Source organism: Neolamprologus brichardi, chromosome 4 (genome assembly GCF_056152115.1).
Source record: "Neolamprologus brichardi isolate AB-2024 chromosome 4, ASM5615211v1, whole genome shotgun sequence".
NCBI lineage: Eukaryota > Metazoa > Chordata > Actinopteri > Cichliformes > Cichlidae > Neolamprologus > Neolamprologus brichardi.
Window position 1 is genome coordinate 16,332,151 of NC_142107.1, and position 19,644 is coordinate 16,351,794.

Below are 19,644 nucleotides of genomic sequence, written 5' to 3' on the forward strand. Positions count from 1 at the left end.
CTTTCAAGTTGCACCAAAGCTTAAAGAGTAGGATCAGGATCCATGTTGCAGAGCAACTACCATGTGTTTCTGCTGCCGATCATATGATCATATTGTGGTGGATCATAAATTTGATTAGTTTTGAAGTTGTACTTCTCTGTTCCTTACATTTCATGTCATGCCCTTATTAATGTTTTATTTGTTGCTTTGATTGTTTTCGAATAGAATATGCAGTGGGAACATAGAGGGAGATAAGTAGTGAAAGTTTTGCCTGGGTTGATTGTGCGTCGATCTATTGTTAATGCCTCAGGGCTCCAGTAGGTGGGTTCGCGCGCCTCCTCCTTCACTCAATCAGTGTTGCCAACTTAGCGACTTTGTCGCTATATTTAGCGAGTTTTCAGACCCCCTAGCGACTTTTTTTAGAAAAAAAGTCGCTAAAAAAAGACGTGAAAGCGCATATCGCTTTTACTCTCAACAAGCAGCGGGTGCTGTAACGCAGTCAGTTCTTCTTTTACTCTTATGCTGTTTTGTGGATCAGGTTTAAAACTACTTATAAACACATACACACAAAGTAACTCCACCAGAGTGCCTATTTTGGGTCACTTTTGCCGGTCCAAGCCCGGGTAAAGGAGCAGGGTTGGAAATGTGACATTACAAAAAACAATAATTGCTAAAAGAAATTTAATTTGTAGTTCTAAATAAATTCTAAATGCATTTAGGACGTTTTTTGCTCACTTTATGTCTCGTCCACGATGTTATTTCTCTCTCCAGCAGTGTAGGTTACAATTACATTAGCATGACCAATTATGCAAATTAGGTGATGACGTCATTTAGCGACTTCTAGCGACTTTTAGGACAACCAATAGCGAGTTGGCAACACTGCACTCAATACAGACGAGTGAGAGTGAGAGCTGCATGTCTGTGCCGTTCTTTCACCTCTCCTCACTATTTCCCCTCTTTAAGGTAACTGCCATGCACAGATCTGTATAAACGTGGCAACATGTGTTACTGTTGATTATTAGGTCATTATCATTGTTCATTGTAGCGAAAGATGTGAATTGCGGACTATTTTGCTGAGAAGTTCCAGTTAACCTCTGTTGCTGTGTATGCTAGTTTTCGCTATTACTCCGCCATATTGTGTGAAGATTTTTCTGTTACTATCTGTATAAGTTAACTACTGAACGACATGCAGTACTTAAAGTATTATTTCATTGCTGTGGAAAGTTAGTGACTGTGTCAGCTAACATGTGCGAGTAAAAAGATGTTTTTGTCTAATGCTACAGTTCATGTTATCTAAAGTATTCTCATCAGCTAATGCAGCGAACAATAGTGACTTAGTTTGGACACAGTTGTCCTGAGACTGAGTGCATCCATAAGAATATTGTTTTGGTTGCATTGCATCTGAAACTCAATAGAGACGAGTTAGAGCTGCGTGTCTGTGCCGTTCTTTCACCTCTCCTCACTATTTCCCCTGTTTAAGGGCACAACAATAACAGAAGGTCAAACACGAGACAGAAGCATGAAGACAGAGAAAATACAGAGGAATTGCAATTAAGTGATATTTTTAATCAGTTAATGTTTTTTTTTCTATAAATCTTAAAACTGCTACAATGATTTAATTTATGTTGAAAGAAATTAAATAGAAAAGAGGGACCTGGTAGATAAAACAGTGTTAATGAGTGTTAAGACTTGACCTCGTCCTCACTGGCTCAGGCAGAAAGACAGTTAAGTGCTAGAGGCATTTCTCATCTCTTTTGAGGTTAGAAATTTTGCACCACAGTTGACTGAGGAATTCACTTAAAAACTCAAGGATAGAAACTATATGAACAGATTCGTGGGTCATAGTGTATTCCATATTAGCTACAGTTTAAAACTGGACAGTTAAACCTGTACTTTAAATGTATTTTTATTGTCTGTATTTGTCCTCACCACGAATCTTTCTTTTGTTTTTAGACAATAATCCTTCTTCTGAAAGCTGAGTTTCTTTTCTATCTGAAACGTCACGTGTTGTTTCTAACCCTTTCAAGTGCACCAATAATTGCAATGTAAAATGCAGAGTGCCAGTGTGGAAATGTGGCAGGACACACCCAATTTAAAATATTGGTTAAATGCAAATTACAGAGATTATTATCTGGCAAATATAGGCTTAATTACTATTAGTTGGGTCTGCACAACTTCAAGCTTTAAAAAAGCAATCTTAGAGATTTGACAGTGAAAACACAAACTTTAATGTAAATGCCTTAGGTCTACTCCTTTTTGTCCCTTTACTCCCTGTGATATGTCAAACTGATCCACAGTCTAAAAATATGTAAAATAACCTTTGTCAAGTCTTATAGATGCATTTTTAATAAATAACTGACACAAGTGCACAGCTCATTGATAAACACATTGCCTTTTCTGTTTCTAATTCATAACTGATAAATGGATGGATACTTTTATAGCAATTTTCTGCACAATTTTAGAATTCAAAGCACTTTCTTACTACTAGCCTAATTTACCATTTATACAAGTGCCTTTTTATGCCTCAGCACTTTTACCCTAACATCCACACACACCGATGGATCGACAACACTTTGATCTTCAGTATCTTGCCCAAAGATACTTTGACATCAGGGTTGTAGTCGAACAGGAGGAACAGATAGCGGATCCGTTGTACCTTCTTAGTCCAACACAATACAATTTTTTGTTTTGCTAGTTAATGTTTTTAATGTGAAGCTGTAGCAGTTGGTAGTATTTGGTGTGCAAATTAATAACTTAATACAATAAATTTATAAAGCATTTGTCTCTTGGCAAAGTCACTAGATTTGTAATATTCCAAATATAAATATGCTGCACCATTTTTCATCAGTCGGCAACAGACTTAATTACGATTGTGATACCACATTAAGTGATTTATGGGGGCTTCCAGACATTTATTTGAATGAAAATGTCCAGGATTGCCAAGATTGAAAGTGGCTTCATGCAGCATTTATATGCCATTATGTGTGGTGTTCCTGCAGTTCTGTTGGAGCCGCTGAAGTCCTTGATTAATGTTAAACATGAAAGGCAAGAAAGGAAACGCAGTACACACTTTTGCTTTTGCTGGATTTCTTATTGATGCATTTCAATATCTGCTGTGTAGTAACTAAGAAATGAATGCAAATGTGCTCTGAAGAGTGCTATTTAGGTTTGGGTTGAAGCATCAAGACAAATACACGTAGAAAGAATTGATGGTGAACCAGTGAACCAAATACTCGCTTTGAATGCAATAACCCCTACCTAATTCAGCAGCGACTTAATTTTTACAAAAACATGTTTCATTTTATTTACTATATTGCTTATTATTCATTTTCTATAGCTATGACAACTGTGGCCAGCTTAACACATACACTTGAGGGAGAAAATAGCCAAGTACTCAACTCAGTCACTTGCGTCCTTTGTTGCAGCGGTCCCCAACCCCCGGGCCTCGGACCGGTACCGGTCCGTGAGTCGTTTGGTACCAGGCCGCAAGAGTTGAGGCTCAGGTGTGAAATGTATAGTTTTCAGGGTTTTTATCGGTTTTCAGCGTTATTTTGTTATCGTTTTTATCGTTTACTCGGTTTTCCTTGGTGTTTTCACGTGTGTTATGAATAAATTTTCTTTTTTTCGATACCGGTACTAGTTTTATTTTGTTGTATTTATCCGTGACACCTTAAAGGCCGGTCCATGAAAATATTGTCGGGCATAAACCAGTCAGTGGCGCAAAAAAGGTTGGGGACCGCTGCTTTGTTGTAATGTGTGAATAAGGTGTATTATATAGAATCAACAAAGCCCAACACTGACTTTTCTGTAAGGCTTCATTGCAAACATTACCGACTTTTACAACATGAGAAAAGACAAAAGTAAAAAAGTCTCCTTGCTTTCAAATTTTCATAATATTCATCCTGACATTTTGTGACTCAAACTTCTAAAAGGAGAAAATCGTCAAAGTTCTGTCTGTGTTAGGGTAATGTCTTGCACACAGAAAGTAAGAGTTTGTGCAGTCTTCTTTTTCGTAGTGTCACGCTGACCTACAACCTAATAATAAGTTCGGGGGAAAAAATTAGAAAAAAGTAGGAAAAAATACTGCCTCTGATAGGTCATTTCTGGAAAATGCCCAGGTGTTTAACTGATCGAGCTGCCAAAAATCTATCATTTGGATATCAAATCTTTTCTTTTAAGTTTTCACCAGAGTACTTATGAGTAATGGAGACCAACAGTGTCTGTAATGTATATCTGACAAAGACCTACATATTATACTCAAAATTACATAAAATACAATTTGTGCTTTCCAGTTATATTAAGTTATATCAGCCACAAATATGGTGACATTAGTTATCCATTTTACATTATTTCTTTCTTCAGTCATATGGCGTTGATCTGATGACATGCAGCAGCTCATATGCTCATGTCTTCTTGTTTAACCACAATAATTGATGCCTTTCAGTCTTGTCATTCTGACAGACACTTTATCAAAAGTTACACTTCAGCTACCTCATACATCCACTTAGAAAAAGCATGGAAAGAGCTCATGGATGTGTTATGTAATCAAAATAATGAGCATTTTAATAAAAGGTTGCTTTACATAATGCAGCCAAACAAGTGCAAAGTTTTGTCTGTGGTCAACTTAAACTGATTGGATCCTGAAGTGTTGCCCATTTTTTTTCTCTGGCAAGGAAATCTATCATGTTCAAACTGTCATATTAATTGGTTCTGCTTAACTGAGCTGGATCTGCAATATAGCCAGGATGTAAATTTTAGCCTTTGACTTTGACGTATTCAGGTGTGACTTTCAATTAGAGCTGCTGTTTTGTGCATTTCGTTGAGCTATTAGACATTTGGTAAGGTTTCAACGGTGTAAGCGAATTAAGTTGGGCTAGGCAGGCGCTAATGAAAACCCCTCTGTTCCACACAGAAGAAAATGCAGAGCTTTACATTTTTAACATAAATACCATAAAGTATTAAATGCAAAAAAAAAAACAAACCAACAACTTTGAGGTCACACTCTGTCCACTGTCTCATTAACATTGATATTATCATATCACATTGACCTGCATGCGGTTGTTATGTTGTGTTCTCGCTTGTGCTCCAACTTTGTAAATAAATGAACGTGAAAGTGGTGCAGCACTGCTGGGACAAGCACATAACATAGACTTGTTTCTGTAGTGGCAACATCAATAATGGAATATTGAGGGCAATTGTGATCAAATTGAATGAGTGTTGTCTGAAGTGCTCTCATCAGTTCATTCAAAGGCAGATAAACAAACAAGTAAAGAACAATAAAAGGAGACAATCGTCTTTCAAAGGAGTGGCAAACTGCTGTTTTTTCATTAGACCACAGATGAGCCATTATGTAAGGATATTATTTTGGGTTATGTACTGTGTGTTTATTTCGAGATTTATGATTAGAAATCGGTTCCTTTTTATAGCCAGCAATGTTAAGACAAGACAGTGAAGTTGAAAAAAAAAAGGCAATATCCTTGAAGTTTGATTTGAGATAAGATTGCTTCCACTCTCTCTCCCAGACATTAATACAGTTAAAAATAGACTTATTTTCTGGCTCATATACACTGTTATGTACTAATGTTGCAGGTCGGTATAGCATTCCAAACATCCTCATAGTCTGCTTCATTGCCACACTTTATTTCATGATGTTTTATGTCCAAAGGGCATCTGAGCACAGCTTCAGATCTCAGCACTGCAGTCTGGTGATGTGGGCAGAGAAGTACCTGGCTTGCCCACTGTTGGAATGGGATGGTCTTTAGGGGATCTCAGGAAGGGGGTGGGGAATAGGGGTTTGATCAGGACCAGCTGTCACTTCTGTCCTCAACTATTTCTCAAAGTCTACAGTCCCGCAGAAGTACAAGTATAATAGGCTTATTTAGAGTGGGGAGGCTATAGCAGTTTTGCTCTCCTTGTCATGTTACAGACGTGATTTGCTTGTCTTTTAATCTCTACTGAGGAAAGATTGACAATATTAACATTCAACAATTTAGCATAACTCCGACCGCTAGGCTCAAAATGTTGCATTTAATTAATGAATGTGGTGAATTTGTAAAAACAGCATGATGAATGTGGACAGATATACAGTCTATATTCCGTGATCATGGCATTGCAGGTGAAAGAAAGCAATGCACTTGAGAAGAAAGCCAACAGTTTGTATGACAAACAGCATTAAATCTGAAATGTGTTTAAGCTGTTTAGAACTTGGTTCATAGTGCAATAGGAGTCCATGTTAAGGTGTACTTATTTACCATTATTATGCACATTAGTAGCTTAATGACTCTTTAGAAATAATTATAAGTCACTTATTAATGACTTATTCGTCACAAAATATTCTCCAGCTACTAGACCATTAACTTAGAGTTCTCCCTCAATTACCTCCTAATTACTACTTAGTAAGTATGAGAAAGCTGTTATATTTGAAATATGATTTTAATCTGCTTTGCTTATTTTGGCTCTTAAAAGGTGGTAATACCACACCAATAGTAATTTTCACATAATAGCAGTTAATAAATTTAGTGTACTATTAAATGATAAAGTGACTTTAAAAAAAACTCAAACAGTGTTCCTCATTCTATCACCCAATGTACTGTTATGATTAAAGAAAGGAACAAAAGATCTCATACTGCAGTTTGGCATGGTTTCATCCTATTGTCTAAACAGCTTTGAAACAACCTAGCAACACTCTTCAGTCAGTATGGGCCTGGTTTCATCGCTGCTTCTTTGTGCATCAGCCAAACTGGGAACTCTGAGTGAAAAGAAAAATAAGTAGATAAAAATAATGTTCTAATGCTCATGGTAGTCTTAAAGGTTTTTCAAATAGCTGGTAATAGCTAGTGTTTTAGTTGATTAACAGACAAAAAACAGTTTAAGGGAGTAAAAGGGGATATTGTAGAATAAACAATAATAAACGATGTTGTAGTGTAGATTTATTTTTTTTATAAAAATGCATGTATCGTTGCTGATTACCAAGCACCTGACTGCATTTTGAAATAGTTTGGTTTGGTTCTCATGAAACTACTTCTAGATTTGTGTTTTTAATAACAACAGGCAGTAAATGTAAACAAGAAAAAAAAAGAAAAAATGAAATAAACGGGAAGTCAGTGAAAGAAAATAAGTGTTTAACGTAAAACGAGTCAGGAAAATTCTAAAAGTAAAAATGAACCATTTCCATATTGCCCAATGTAATAGTAAAAGCTCTGCATCTGAGACTCTGCTGCACAAAAAAGTAGCATGCAGAGCTAATATTAAATACATTCAACCATATCTTCTCTTTTACTGGATTTCAATAAAAGGCTTTTATGCCTATTATGCATATACATATCTTTCTGGTGTGAAAAGCCCCCTTGGATTTGAAGATAATGAAAGAAAGACATAATATTTAAGTGATTCAGAAGGAATCATTAAAAGCAATAAATGGATTAAGTTTGGGTCTGTGTATGCACACGCGTCTTTAATTATTATAATGTAAAACTTAAAACATGAACAAAAACGAATTCATTAAATATATATGTATATAGGTGCGACACATGTGAAAAGCCTAATGTCACTTTTTCAATGCGCTAAATGACAAATTACATAATATTCTCACTGTAATTGTAAGTGGCTCTATGTACATTGCATAACTAAATCCAGTTAATAGCTTAAAGGCAAGGCTGCTGAAAGGATACTTTCACTACACAACCATGTGGTTAGGTCAGATTCAGGTTGAGAAAAACAAAAAACAAGCCAAACTCTCTCCCATTACTTGAACATGATCTGATGGCTCAGAATGGCAGCCTTCTCTCTATTTATTTTCTTCCTAAAAGTTGCACCTTAACCGTGACAAAACAATGCCTCCCACTCCACAGCAGACCCACCAGGACCCCTTTGCTCTGGCCTGTGGGCTTGTTTTTTTTTGTGTGCCAAACATGTACGCATCCACTTGTTGAGAGCCAAGCAAAGAATGACTCATTTGACCAACCTTTGTTTTCTCTCCACTTTGCAGTAAACCCAATTCTTTGTTTTTTGTGCCACTGTAATCACAAACATGTCACTCGTGGTGAAATAATTGGATTATTCATTGCAAAATGACCACAGTATCTCTCACTGCTAATGTCTTGACTGTTTTTGATGAAAAACGCTTTTACACCCTCGACTGATATTTGTAATTCCAATTGTAAGTGTAATACATTTGCCTGTTCTTTTACTGGTTTGTTTTTTTGTTGGGGGGGGGGGAGGCTGCCTGTACTAAGCACTGGTTAACTTATGGTAAATGGCCTGCATTTGTATAGCGCTTTTCTAGTCCTTAAGGACCCCAAAGCGCTTTACACTACATTCAGTCATTCACCCATTCACACTCACATTCACACACTGGCGATGGCAAGCTACATTGTAGCCACAGCTGCCCTGGGGTGCACTGACAGAGGCGAGGCTGCCGGACACAGGCGCCACCGGGCCCTCTGACCACCAACTTATAAAGGTTTATCAAAGCCATTTTTAGTAAATCCGAGTACAACTTCTGCTTTCTCTATTATAGGACTAAAAAGTATCTTCCTTCACAAATGGCAAGATGACAAGATTCTGACACCTCCCCGACAAAACGATTATTCTCTCTTACTGAGTCAATATTGGCAGACAGCAAAGAATTCCTGTAATTTACACCTCAATATCATTATGTTAGTTTTTAGGCATTATTGAAAAAAAGTAAAATCACACAAATCTGCCCACAACATTGGAGCCCTCTCCAAAGCACACTCTCCAAGGAGTCAGAAGCTTATTATGAGTGGACTCCTTTAGAATAATTGATTGTATTTGACATGACGTGGAGGAAGCACGGCAGATTGATACTCTGCAGCTGAGATGTGATCAATCCAAATGAGAGACTGTGGGAGCGTTGATTCCTCTGCCAGAGTTTATTAGAAACAGCAAAGCTTCTCTGGAGAAACTGCATTTCTCCATAAACAGCTTGGACCTATTAGTATCTGGGAATGTAAATGAGCATCATGCCTCACCTCATCATACCTCAAAATATTCCCCGCACAACAGTTTGACAAAACAGAATGAAACATCGAGTTAAATGCTCACATATGTTGTAGTGGGTGTTTAGGAAATAAGACTTGTGATTATCTACTAAGATTCTGTCTTAACAAACACACACACAACAAATTTGATTTGATGTACTTCACACTCTTACTAATGAATCAACTTTCTCAAATGGCATCGTCCAGATCTGAAAATTATGAGGAGTGGGTGTGAAATGGAATTCCTTTCCTACGAGTACGTAACCTTGGTGCAACTGGAAAGTGAACTTGTTTTTAAAGGTTGATTTTCTCTTTTCATAATTTATTTCACTGTGGATGACTTCTTTCTTCCACTCAAAGTATCTGATTGCAAGATGTATTGTTAATATTTGATGGAAATATTTTTCTTTGCCATAAATTGTCAGAGGATCATATCTTGACAATGATTTTATGAGTAATTTTATATTATTTCCTTAGATACTTGTAATGCAACACAGTTAGAATTCCACAAATGGTATGAGAGACCTTTCCCCTATCTTCAAACTTCTGTTTGCTATGTAAATAAAGTGTTAGGCACGTGTTGAAATGCAAGAAATAAATGTTATGTGGTATGTTCTCGGTGTGAGGCAGTAAACAGCAGATGGTGAGCAGCGCCACTTTAGCGCTATGGATTTTATTTAGCTACCCACCTGAATGACCTGCATTGAGCTGAGCAGCTGATGTGGAGAGAAAAAAAAAAGTAAGAGTTAACTGTTTACTCGTGTTTACTTCAGTTCCACTAGACTGCAAGGCCAGAGGAGTCATTTGCAATGCACAGTAAAATTAGCTTGCTTATCAGTGTTTTGATTTCCTTCCCGCCTCAACATCCAACTGACATTTTAGACGTACATGGTCCATGACTGATTCTCAATCAAAAGCACAATAACAAGCTACCGGGCTTATGTGCTTTCGCTCGCTTTTTAATTAAATGTATGATGACAAGCAATGAGCGTGATTACAATAATAGCCTGCTATGTTTGTGTTTTCAAAAAAAGTAACCTTGAACACTGTATAACTGTCCTTTCAATTGGATATGCTCCAAAGATTGCCAGGGAGACGCTGCAGCTAATGTCCATACAGTAGGACGTCGGTTGTTTCAAGGTGATTCGCTGTGGTGTGTATCTGAACTTTTTTTTTTTTTCTGCATGGCGATGTTGCTCTATTAGACCACCTACTGGACTTTGGAGTTTAATGGCAGACAGACCTGAAGTCCTTGAAAGGTTAAAACAATCTTTAGCCATTTATTACTGGAAGGGGGAAGTGTGGAAAGTGATTGAATATAATGAAAACTAATACTCTTTCTGGTCACTATGCTATCTGTAGATACGTTTAATATCCCATTACAGGCCCAGAAGTAACCACAGTTCTATACTGTCAAGAGACAAACATAATCCGGAGGGAAATTACCCATCAGGAAGGCAATACTGTTACTGAGATGCAATTACCAGGCCACTTGTGAGACTTTCAGCCCAGTATCCGTGGGTACATGTGTGTGGTCGATATGTGCATAACAGCTCTTATGTCTAGCAGAGTAAATTGGATTCTTTGCTGGAGAACAGTTAATTTAGAATATGTCCAAGATGCAAATGATTGATGTGACTATATCGTTACAACTGTAGGTTTGTGGTGCAGGGCAGCCAAATGGAAAAAGAATATTGCAGGGAGAAGGAAATAGCTTTTATCCCAGAATTATGGGGAAATTTCTCCACTAAATCAGTGAGTCTCCAGAAGAAATAATTTCGATTTTGGTCGGTTGTTCGGACATTCATTTCCAAGCAAACATTGGTGAATTTGGAAGGAAGCAGCTTTCTACGTGCTTGGATTCTGCTTCTTTTTTTACAGTGTATTACACATCTCCTGTGCTTGTATTTGTTAGTAGTTAAATAATCTGCATGTCTCACAGAGGATTTAATGTACCAATTTAGCACTGAATCACATAGCCTACAAACAAAGAAAACAGTACGGATTGGAATGAACATCAGTGTAAACATTTGATAAGGGTTTGCTTGAGGCGATTGCTATGCTTTATTACTGATACAAAAATAAAAGCTGCAAAAACAAGAGTTGCCTCTGTGCATTTGATATACTTGCCTCTGCACTGGCCTATCCTACAACTCAGAGATGAAACTCATAATGTTGGTGGCAATGGCACATGGCTTCCTGCGACTCCCTGGATTAATTCATCAAGTCTGGGACATTTCAACTGTACTGCAAATTATCTCCTTGAATCTGATAATTAATCACTGCTGCTTTAAATGATTGGCCCCTAACCTTAAATGCAGCAGAAAGAGCAAAAGAAAAGAGCTGCCTGCACCCATTCCAATCTTCTCCTGCCGGGGAAGTGCATGTGCATTAGAAATAAAACTGCCTGCACAGAGTGTGAGCCTAGCATGCATAATAAATGTATGACAAAACAATACCCCAGGCACCCCAGTATTAATGATATGCAGTGAACTCATTATTAAAGTTCCAAAACAGCTCCTGGAGTAACACAGATGGAGTCAATTAAGCAATGAGCATACTTGCTTTCCTGCTGTTTCATCTTCCTTCTTTTATCTCTTGCATATTACTCTATGGATGTAATTAGCTGTATGTTTCTCCTCACAACATAATGTCCAGTGATAATAACGGTTATTTTCTCTTGTAATTTCGAATAATGCACTGCTTAGTAAATGTACCAGATTTGCTTGCACCTTGTCCTTGGGTATGTTATTTTCACTGGAAGAGGTGTTGAGGGTAATACCATGCTAAGCTCTTTTTTTTCCCCCCTCTGCTGTTTCTGTTCCCAGAGACCTGATGCCTTCAACGCTGGAGGGGCAGATCACCATGGAAAAGACACCAAGCTACTTTGTGACTAACCATGCCCCCAAGCGCATCCACTCCATGGCAAGAGACATCAAGCTTATTATTGTCGTGCGTAATCCTGTCACTAGAGCCATTTCAGACTATACACAGACTTTGTCCAAGAAACCCGATATCCCCACCTTTGAGGTTCTGGCTTTTAAGAACCGGACGCTGGGTCTTATAGATGCCTCGTGGAGTGCGTTGCGTATAGGAATATATGCGCTTCACCTGGAGAGCTGGATGCAGTATTTCCCACTCTCCCAAATGCACTTTGTCAGTGGAGAGAGGCTCATTGTGGATCCTGCTGGTGAGATGGCCAAAGTGCAGGACTTCCTGGGACTGAAGCGGATTGTCACAGACAAACACTTTTACTTTAATAAAACGAAAGGATTTCCATGTCTAAAGAAGCCAGAGGACAGCAGCACTCCCAGATGCCTTGGCAAGTCTAAAGGGAGAACTCATCCTAAAATTGACCCAGATGTGATTCGGCGGCTGCACAAGTTCTACAAGCCCTTTAACATGATGTTCTACCAAATGACTGGTCAGAACTTTGAATGGGAGCTGGAGGAGGACAGTGAAACTCGTAGCTCTCAGGACTAGCATGGCACGTCTCAGCCACACCACCAGCCTTCTCACTAAAACTAATCTTGTCCGGCTTCATCTTCAGAGAGTGCTTGAGCACGCCAATCAATCATGGCTGTCTTTGCAGTGTCTGTACCCATTAGCAAGAGTTTACTGACATGCTTTTTCTTGATGATGGCAGATCATTATTGTATATACTAAACATAAAATATATTTATATTTGTGTAAATGAGATGATTTATTCCTTTTGGGTTTAAAGCATAGAACTGATATAAAAAAAAATCATGTTGACTATGGCAATGCATGCGATGAGTTAAGTGTCCTTACCTCATGAGCCCTAAGGGTAAACTCTGCCTGTTTCTTCTCCCTTTACTTTCCTGCAGTTTGTTGCCCTCACGCCCACTCACCAGCATTCAGTACAAAAAGATATTCTATTTCAATGGCTAATGCCATGAAGCGTTCTGTATTATTTCTTTTAAAAGAGTTCTGCTGCTTTATAAGAGAGAGAGGAAAGAGGACATGATAGACATAGAACTATAATCCTTTGACATGTGCTCATCTTTTCAGTTGTCTATATCTGAGTGGAGACAATCCTTTTAAGTTTACCAAAGTGTTAATTTACTCTGTGTCACTGTTATGGTTGATCTGCACTCATTAATTGCATACATATGAGAGAAAATGTACAGTGGCCATCATTCAATAATTGGATTGTTTCACTGCACAGTTGAACATTAGCATACTGACGACCATGCGCACCAGTGTGGTGCACTATGAGTAGTTTTGGTATAGCATTACAAATGAATCTGTTTTCTCTTTGTGCATCAAACGAGTCTGCATCTAGGCAGAAGAAAAAAAATTGGTGCTGCCAAAGCATTCCCAAAAATAACAGTTGACTTTTGTGGTCCTGCTTGCCTTGTGACCCTCCTCTTGTCACAGTAATACATGTCAATGAGGGTGAAGAAAAACAGAGGACCGAGCAGAAGTTTGTTACCAAACATCTGCTGCTATGCAGTCTTCTGTCGTTAGAGATTAATGGCGTGTTAAATAAACTGCTGCTGCTGTTGGAACAATGTCAATGTCAAAGAGAATTTGCTGTCAAGGAAAAGCTACATACATGCCCAGGTAAATTACCAAGCCATTACTGTATGTGCTTAACTTGAATGGGATAACTCATGCCAGTCAAATGTGCTGTAACTAGACGTTTTACTAGCAAACACTTAATCACATGATCAGCAGCGCTAACTGATTGAATGCTTGTATCAGATATGACAGGCTTTTGCTGTGAAATGTTAATTTACTCATACAATGAAATAACAACATGACCCATCATCTTTCCTTTATTATTTTCTGATTTTTGAATAATCTACTGTGCGTCTGTCTGTTGTCTCTGGACTTTTCATCAATTGAGACAATCAATACAGCCAATGAGTCAATAAATACAGTCTGCTACACATCACTGGTTGCTACAGCTATGATGCATTGCTCTGTTAATCTTCCCTGTTCTCTTGCCATGGATGGTTGGATTGGTTCGCTCTCTGTAGACCTCTCTGTCACCCAGGGGAAGCCAGCACCAGCAGCTACTTACACAGAGCAATTGATTCAATCAAAGTAAGCACTATACTGCCCTTTGTAGCACCAAGCCTGAACACTTACCTCTGAGTCTCACTATCCCAGAGTCACAACTTCCACTTTGAGGCTTTTCTGTGCAGCCATCCCTTGGTGTTTTCTTGACAATGTCTCTGCACTTTTACCCCCCCTTTCTATCTATTGCTCTCTCCTCACACATGTCATTCTCCAAAGCTGTGAAGTGTGTTGGCTGTTTCACAAAGGTGAGGCACTGAATAAAGATAAGCGAACTGCAAGCAAGACATGCTAATCACACCGTTAATAAAAGCCCTTATCATCATTTATTTATTCACATTTTTCATTTATTTATTCACATTTTTGCTAAGCTTAAGAACAAGCATTATCCAACTTCCAAGCCAGACAGTCCCTCCTACTCAGTGTACAGATACTCAAAGAAATCTGCAGAAAGCACCCTACAGGGTTATTAGGACAGATGACGACTCCATTTTACATCTTTGAATATGCAGCCGTGTTGTCATTTGCATTTCCAGGATCTTAAGGGAATTCCTTTCCAAAGTGAAAACTTGGATCCAATTGCTCATTAACAGAAACACGTGCACCTTTTTTTTTTTGTGTCTCTTGCTTGTTTTAGGTACAGGAGGAGCACTGTGATACATCCGACAAGGCTTACCATGCATGAAAGACATGCTAAGCTGTCCTTCATGTGTTCCTCCCACTGGGGGTCATGCTGTGTTAATGTGGTTCCACACTGTTTCCAGCTTCAAGTAAAGAAGATTGTGATGATAAATGAGCGTCACCTACTCATCAAACTGTCACTGCTTAAGTGCCATCATTTCGGAAATGAGGTACAAATTCATATTTGTCAGACATTACTGAAAATCTGGCAGGAAGTTGAAACGGTGCTTTGAATTTAAAAAAAAAAAAAGAGAAAGAAAAAAGCACTTGGACGTACCAACAAATGTTTTCGCAGTAGCCTTTTGTGCGTTTGCTTTTTGGCTGAAGGGCTTTAATCTGTGCATGGTAAAGTGCGAAAGTATGCATTCACTTTTCTATTTTATGAGCACCAATTATATACAGCATAATGAAAGGGTGCAGAAAATAAGCTCGGTCTGGAAAAAAAAAAAAACATACAGTGTTAATAGTTTGCTTGCGGAAACATGGATGTTTGAAGAGAAGTCTCCATTACTACCAACTAATTGGTTTTTCACTTCATTTGAGTGAATGATCACCAGCTGTGTAAAGAGGCACAATAGTGTCAACTCTGACAACTTAGCACTCCTCCACTCTGAGTAACTCTCTAATGTAGTCTCTTAAATTGCTCATTTTAATGCCCACTGACATTCACATTAGTAAAGGACAGATTCATTTGGAAATGTAGTTTTAGAAAAGGTTTCAAAATCTTTTTTTAAGCAACTTGTTTGCTAATTGTCAACAAGCAATAAAGGGTTTTTTTTAGCAACTGCAAAAGATCCACAAAAAATTGTTGAAAATTAGATGGAAGTTTACATCACGGTAATTTTTATTCATTTTTAGTGAAATAATTCATCTACAGTGCAATTTTATTTGCATGGAAATGTCCCAAGTGTGGTTTAGGCAATCATTGATTTGAGATGCTACCCATGTATCTGAACCTGATTCTGCATCTGATTACTAAAGTAAGGATTGCACAAAATCCCTCTCCCATTCTCTACAGTCATGTATTTTTTTAAACAGTGTATATCTCCAGATGGATACAAGGGGTGGGTCAGACAATGAGAACAATCAGTTGCCAAGAACAACCCTTGCAGTAGTAATCGAACATACCAGCACCTGCAACTCAAACATGACGTATGTTTCTTTAGCAATAATCCACATTTCCATCTGAAATGTATAAAAGTGTTGCCCTGTATTGTGGAGAAGAAATTATATTCCAACCCATTTCAGTCGAAGCTGGTGTTGAAGCTCGCTCTGAAGTTGCTGTAATAATCATTTCAAGACAATAACAAAAGAGCAAAGATTATTACAGAAAGAGCGTTCAATCACACATGGTTCCAATATCCTGAGATCAACAGTTCCTGCCATTTCCATACACCACTATCAGTGCTGGCAATTATGACCAATCATTTCATCTAATGCCGCTTTCCAAATCAGGAACTTCCTCCTAACCACCTCAGTGGAGAAAAAGCATCTTCTCATAAATCTTGACTCAAAACCCGTTCTCCTCTCCGTGCTGTGATGGGTGATTTTCAATCCCTGCTGCCCCAACACATTCTCTGTGTCTGCCTCCTCTTGCGTGCAATCCTGTGTGATGCTTTTTACAATGACTCAGAGATGAATCATCTTCTGTTTTTTGCAACTGTCCACTTTATTACAAATTCTCATGTTTACGATGGAGAAATTGTTAAAAAACGACAAACACTTTTGATTCATAGCACTTTAGCAAAAATAAAAACTGACAAGTAATTGAATCTAAAAGTCAAGGAAGTCTGGTAGAGTATTTTTACCACCGTGCTGTTGTTTGTTATTAATTCAGCTTTCTGAGCTCTGTTAATTGATACTGTCCTTTCACTGCAGGTGTTGTGTGTTGTGTAAAAAGTCCAGATGAGCAAAGACGACTTCAAAAGCAAAAAATGCCATTCACTATTAGAGCTCACAGTTATCATCTAATCACCAATTAAACAGTAATCACTGACAGATAAACATGTTGATATTGTAGACCAGTAAATTAGGCATACATAATTAATGTATGTTTAATGAAATTGGCAGAAAATCACATTGCCTTCCCAAAGTCTGCTATGGTAATGCACAGTAATCTAGTTGCAAGTGAATGCTATTAACCCAGTGGTTTTTCCCCTACCCATCATTTATTAATGCTCACAATAACAACAACAACAACAACACCCTAACTCAGACACGCACACACACACGCACACACACACACACACACTTATTTTTGGTTGCGTGGTTGTTTCAAATAAACAATGAGCAAGAGTGTAAAAAGATGACATGACCCAGAGCAGCAACTTCTATTCTAATCAGAGAGAGCCAGGTGACTGCAGTTATATGACTGATGGGGGGGGGGGGGGGGAGAAAACAACTCATTCATACAACATTTTAAAGACAACTTTGAACAAGAAATTATCAAGCCATGCCAGTAAACAGAAGAAATGAAAAGAAATTAAATATATGTGACACTGAAATATTTCTGCTTCAGGCCGAATATATACTAGGTGTTCTGCAGATACTCTGGTTTTTCCTGCTACTTTACAAGCCACACATTGTCTTTATCTACTTGGTACCAAATGTATTTCAGTGAAGATCAGAAGAAGGATCAAAAATGTAGAGACTAGCCCTGCAGGAACAGACCTGAATGTCTGGACTTTAGGTCAATGCAATGGATCATTTTGAAATCTGGCATTCCACTAAAACTTCACAAGCTCTTTTAAAGACATCCTCTGTCACTTGAATTTGAGGACATTTCATACAGAAGAAGTATATGCAGCAGTATTAAAGTCCAGTTTGTGTGGAAAGTGTGGAAAAAAATAAATGCATATGTCTATGGCTAATACAAATGTGTGTCTGTGGCTTGATGAATTTAGATCCTTTTCCATACAAGGCTAGTTATCCTGAAGCATACCCCAAATTAATATTAGGTAAAATATTTTAGCAGGTGTAAAACTGTGTTGTTCAGGTAGTAAGACAAAAAGAAAAGATTCAAATCAATACTAAAATTGACAGATTTGTACCTTTCTAAATAATTTACATACTGATTTTGATTCTGATAACAATAAAAATAAACCCCCAATAGGCACTAAGAGTAGGCATGAGGCAGCCACGTCACAGTTGGATTGAGCTGTATTATATGCCGGAGCCAAGCTTTAGTGTTAATTAATATAAGGACTGCAGTGTTGGCTGAAGGAATGTGATAAGCTGTTGTCAAGCCAAAGGACAAGCAAAAATCAATTTTATAAAATAGTAAATTTTGAAGCAACTTGTTTTAAAAAGAGACCAAGTGCAGCATTAACAATGTGATGTTTGTGTTAACAAGCAAACTGAGAAGATGTGTGATTAATAGTGAGTGCCGCTTCTTTCCTAAACTGAACACTTATTTGGTTTGAGGGAGTGCTGAAATCACTAATGGGATGATTTCCCTTAAGAAATTTGGATCTCGGCAGACAGTTTATGAATACTGAAAACAGGGAGAAACATTTGCATAACTAGAGTCGTTCAGGAAAGGAAATGGATTTTTAAATGATCCTATTGGTGCAGCTTTTCAGACAAACATTTGAGTTGGTGTGGAACACTATTTGGAAGGAACAAGCCCAATATATAGATAAAATAGAAAAATAAATCCAGTATGTTTAAGTATATAAGTGTACGTAGAAGTAAAAAGCTTAAGCTTGTAGCTAAATTTGATACTAGAAGGCTGGTTTGACTTTAATATTTATACAAGAATGTTATTGATTTTTTATACATATATAGTGTTCATTGTATATTTATCTAGAGGACAATAATATTAGAAAAATAGGCTTAAAATTAAATAATTGCGAAATTATTAATTTATTATTAATCATTAAATAGATTCATATTTTAACATTAAATATTTTGTGAAAACTACCTGTACACCCTTTGAAAAACATCATTTTAAACAAAAAAATACTGACGGCCCCTCAGCCTCCTGGTTGACACACTTGTGGAATCAATTTCAAAATAGCCCAGGTATCATTTACACAGACCAAGAGAGTGGTTGGTGACTCCCCCTGCCGCCTCACTTAGTATAAACTTAGTATACCCCAACCAGTTGGTGAGTGGTTGCTGGAGGTTGCTGTGAAATTGGTTGCTAATGCCCCAGTTGGGCAGGCCTAGAGACTAGTGATGGGTCGTTCGCGAACGAAATGGCTCTTAGAGCCAGGTCTTTGAAGTGAGCGACGCGAGCCGGCTCCTTATTGGAAGCCGTGAGGTTGTTTTTTTTTTCTTTCTCTCACCCTCTCTTGCGCCCTTTTTTTCGCTAAACTCCGCATGCGCGGCCTGTACTTTGCGCTGGGCAGAGGGGGGAGGGGCGTTAGTTACACTCGCAGTAGCACAGGAACAGAGCCAGAGAGAAAGAGAGCGAGGGACAACAACTTCACATTAGAAAGGTATAGTAATCATCCACTATTTTCAGTTGCAGATGATAAAGGATTCAGAAATCATGCAGGCCCATATGACAGAGAATGTGCATCTTCTTTTTGTTTTAATATTTTCATTTATATTTAATTGTGTTGTGGTTTGCAGTGTTTTGTGTTGTTTCACGTTAAATTTGTTTAAAAGGAAAAAGCTGAAAATTTAAATAGTTAAAAATTTTAAATGTAAATAGTTGTTTTTTGTATTATATGATTTATTTATTACATTTTATGTGGAGTGAATAAATAAAGTATATTTATGGTGGCCCTTAGAGACAAAGCACGTACCAACTCCAAAACACGTACAAACTCCTAAGCATGTACAAACTCCAAAACGCGTAAAAACTCCAAAACACGTAAAAACTCAGAAGCACATACAAACTCAGAAGCACATACAAAAGACAACAGAAGTGCTCCAGGATGCTAGGGTCCAGTGTTGAGCTTTTGTTTCCTAGTGGCTACACAAGCCA

General features: G+C 37.9%; 1 protein-coding gene across 1 annotated transcript in view; it reads left to right on the top strand.

The window, feature by feature from the left end:
- The window catches only part of hs3st4 (heparan sulfate (glucosamine) 3-O-sulfotransferase 4), an 87,748-nt gene extending 73,556 nt beyond the window's left edge, over nucleotides 1-14,192 (top strand). Inside the window, exon 2 of the mRNA XM_006798169.3 lies at nucleotides 11,810-14,192. Within this exon, the coding sequence (XP_006798232.1) occupies nucleotides 11,810-12,464 (655 nt within the window). The 3' untranslated portion in view covers nucleotides 12,465-14,192. The remainder of the gene's footprint in view (nucleotides 1-11,809) is intronic.
- The last annotated feature ends 5,452 nt before the right edge of the window (nucleotides 14,193-19,644 follow it).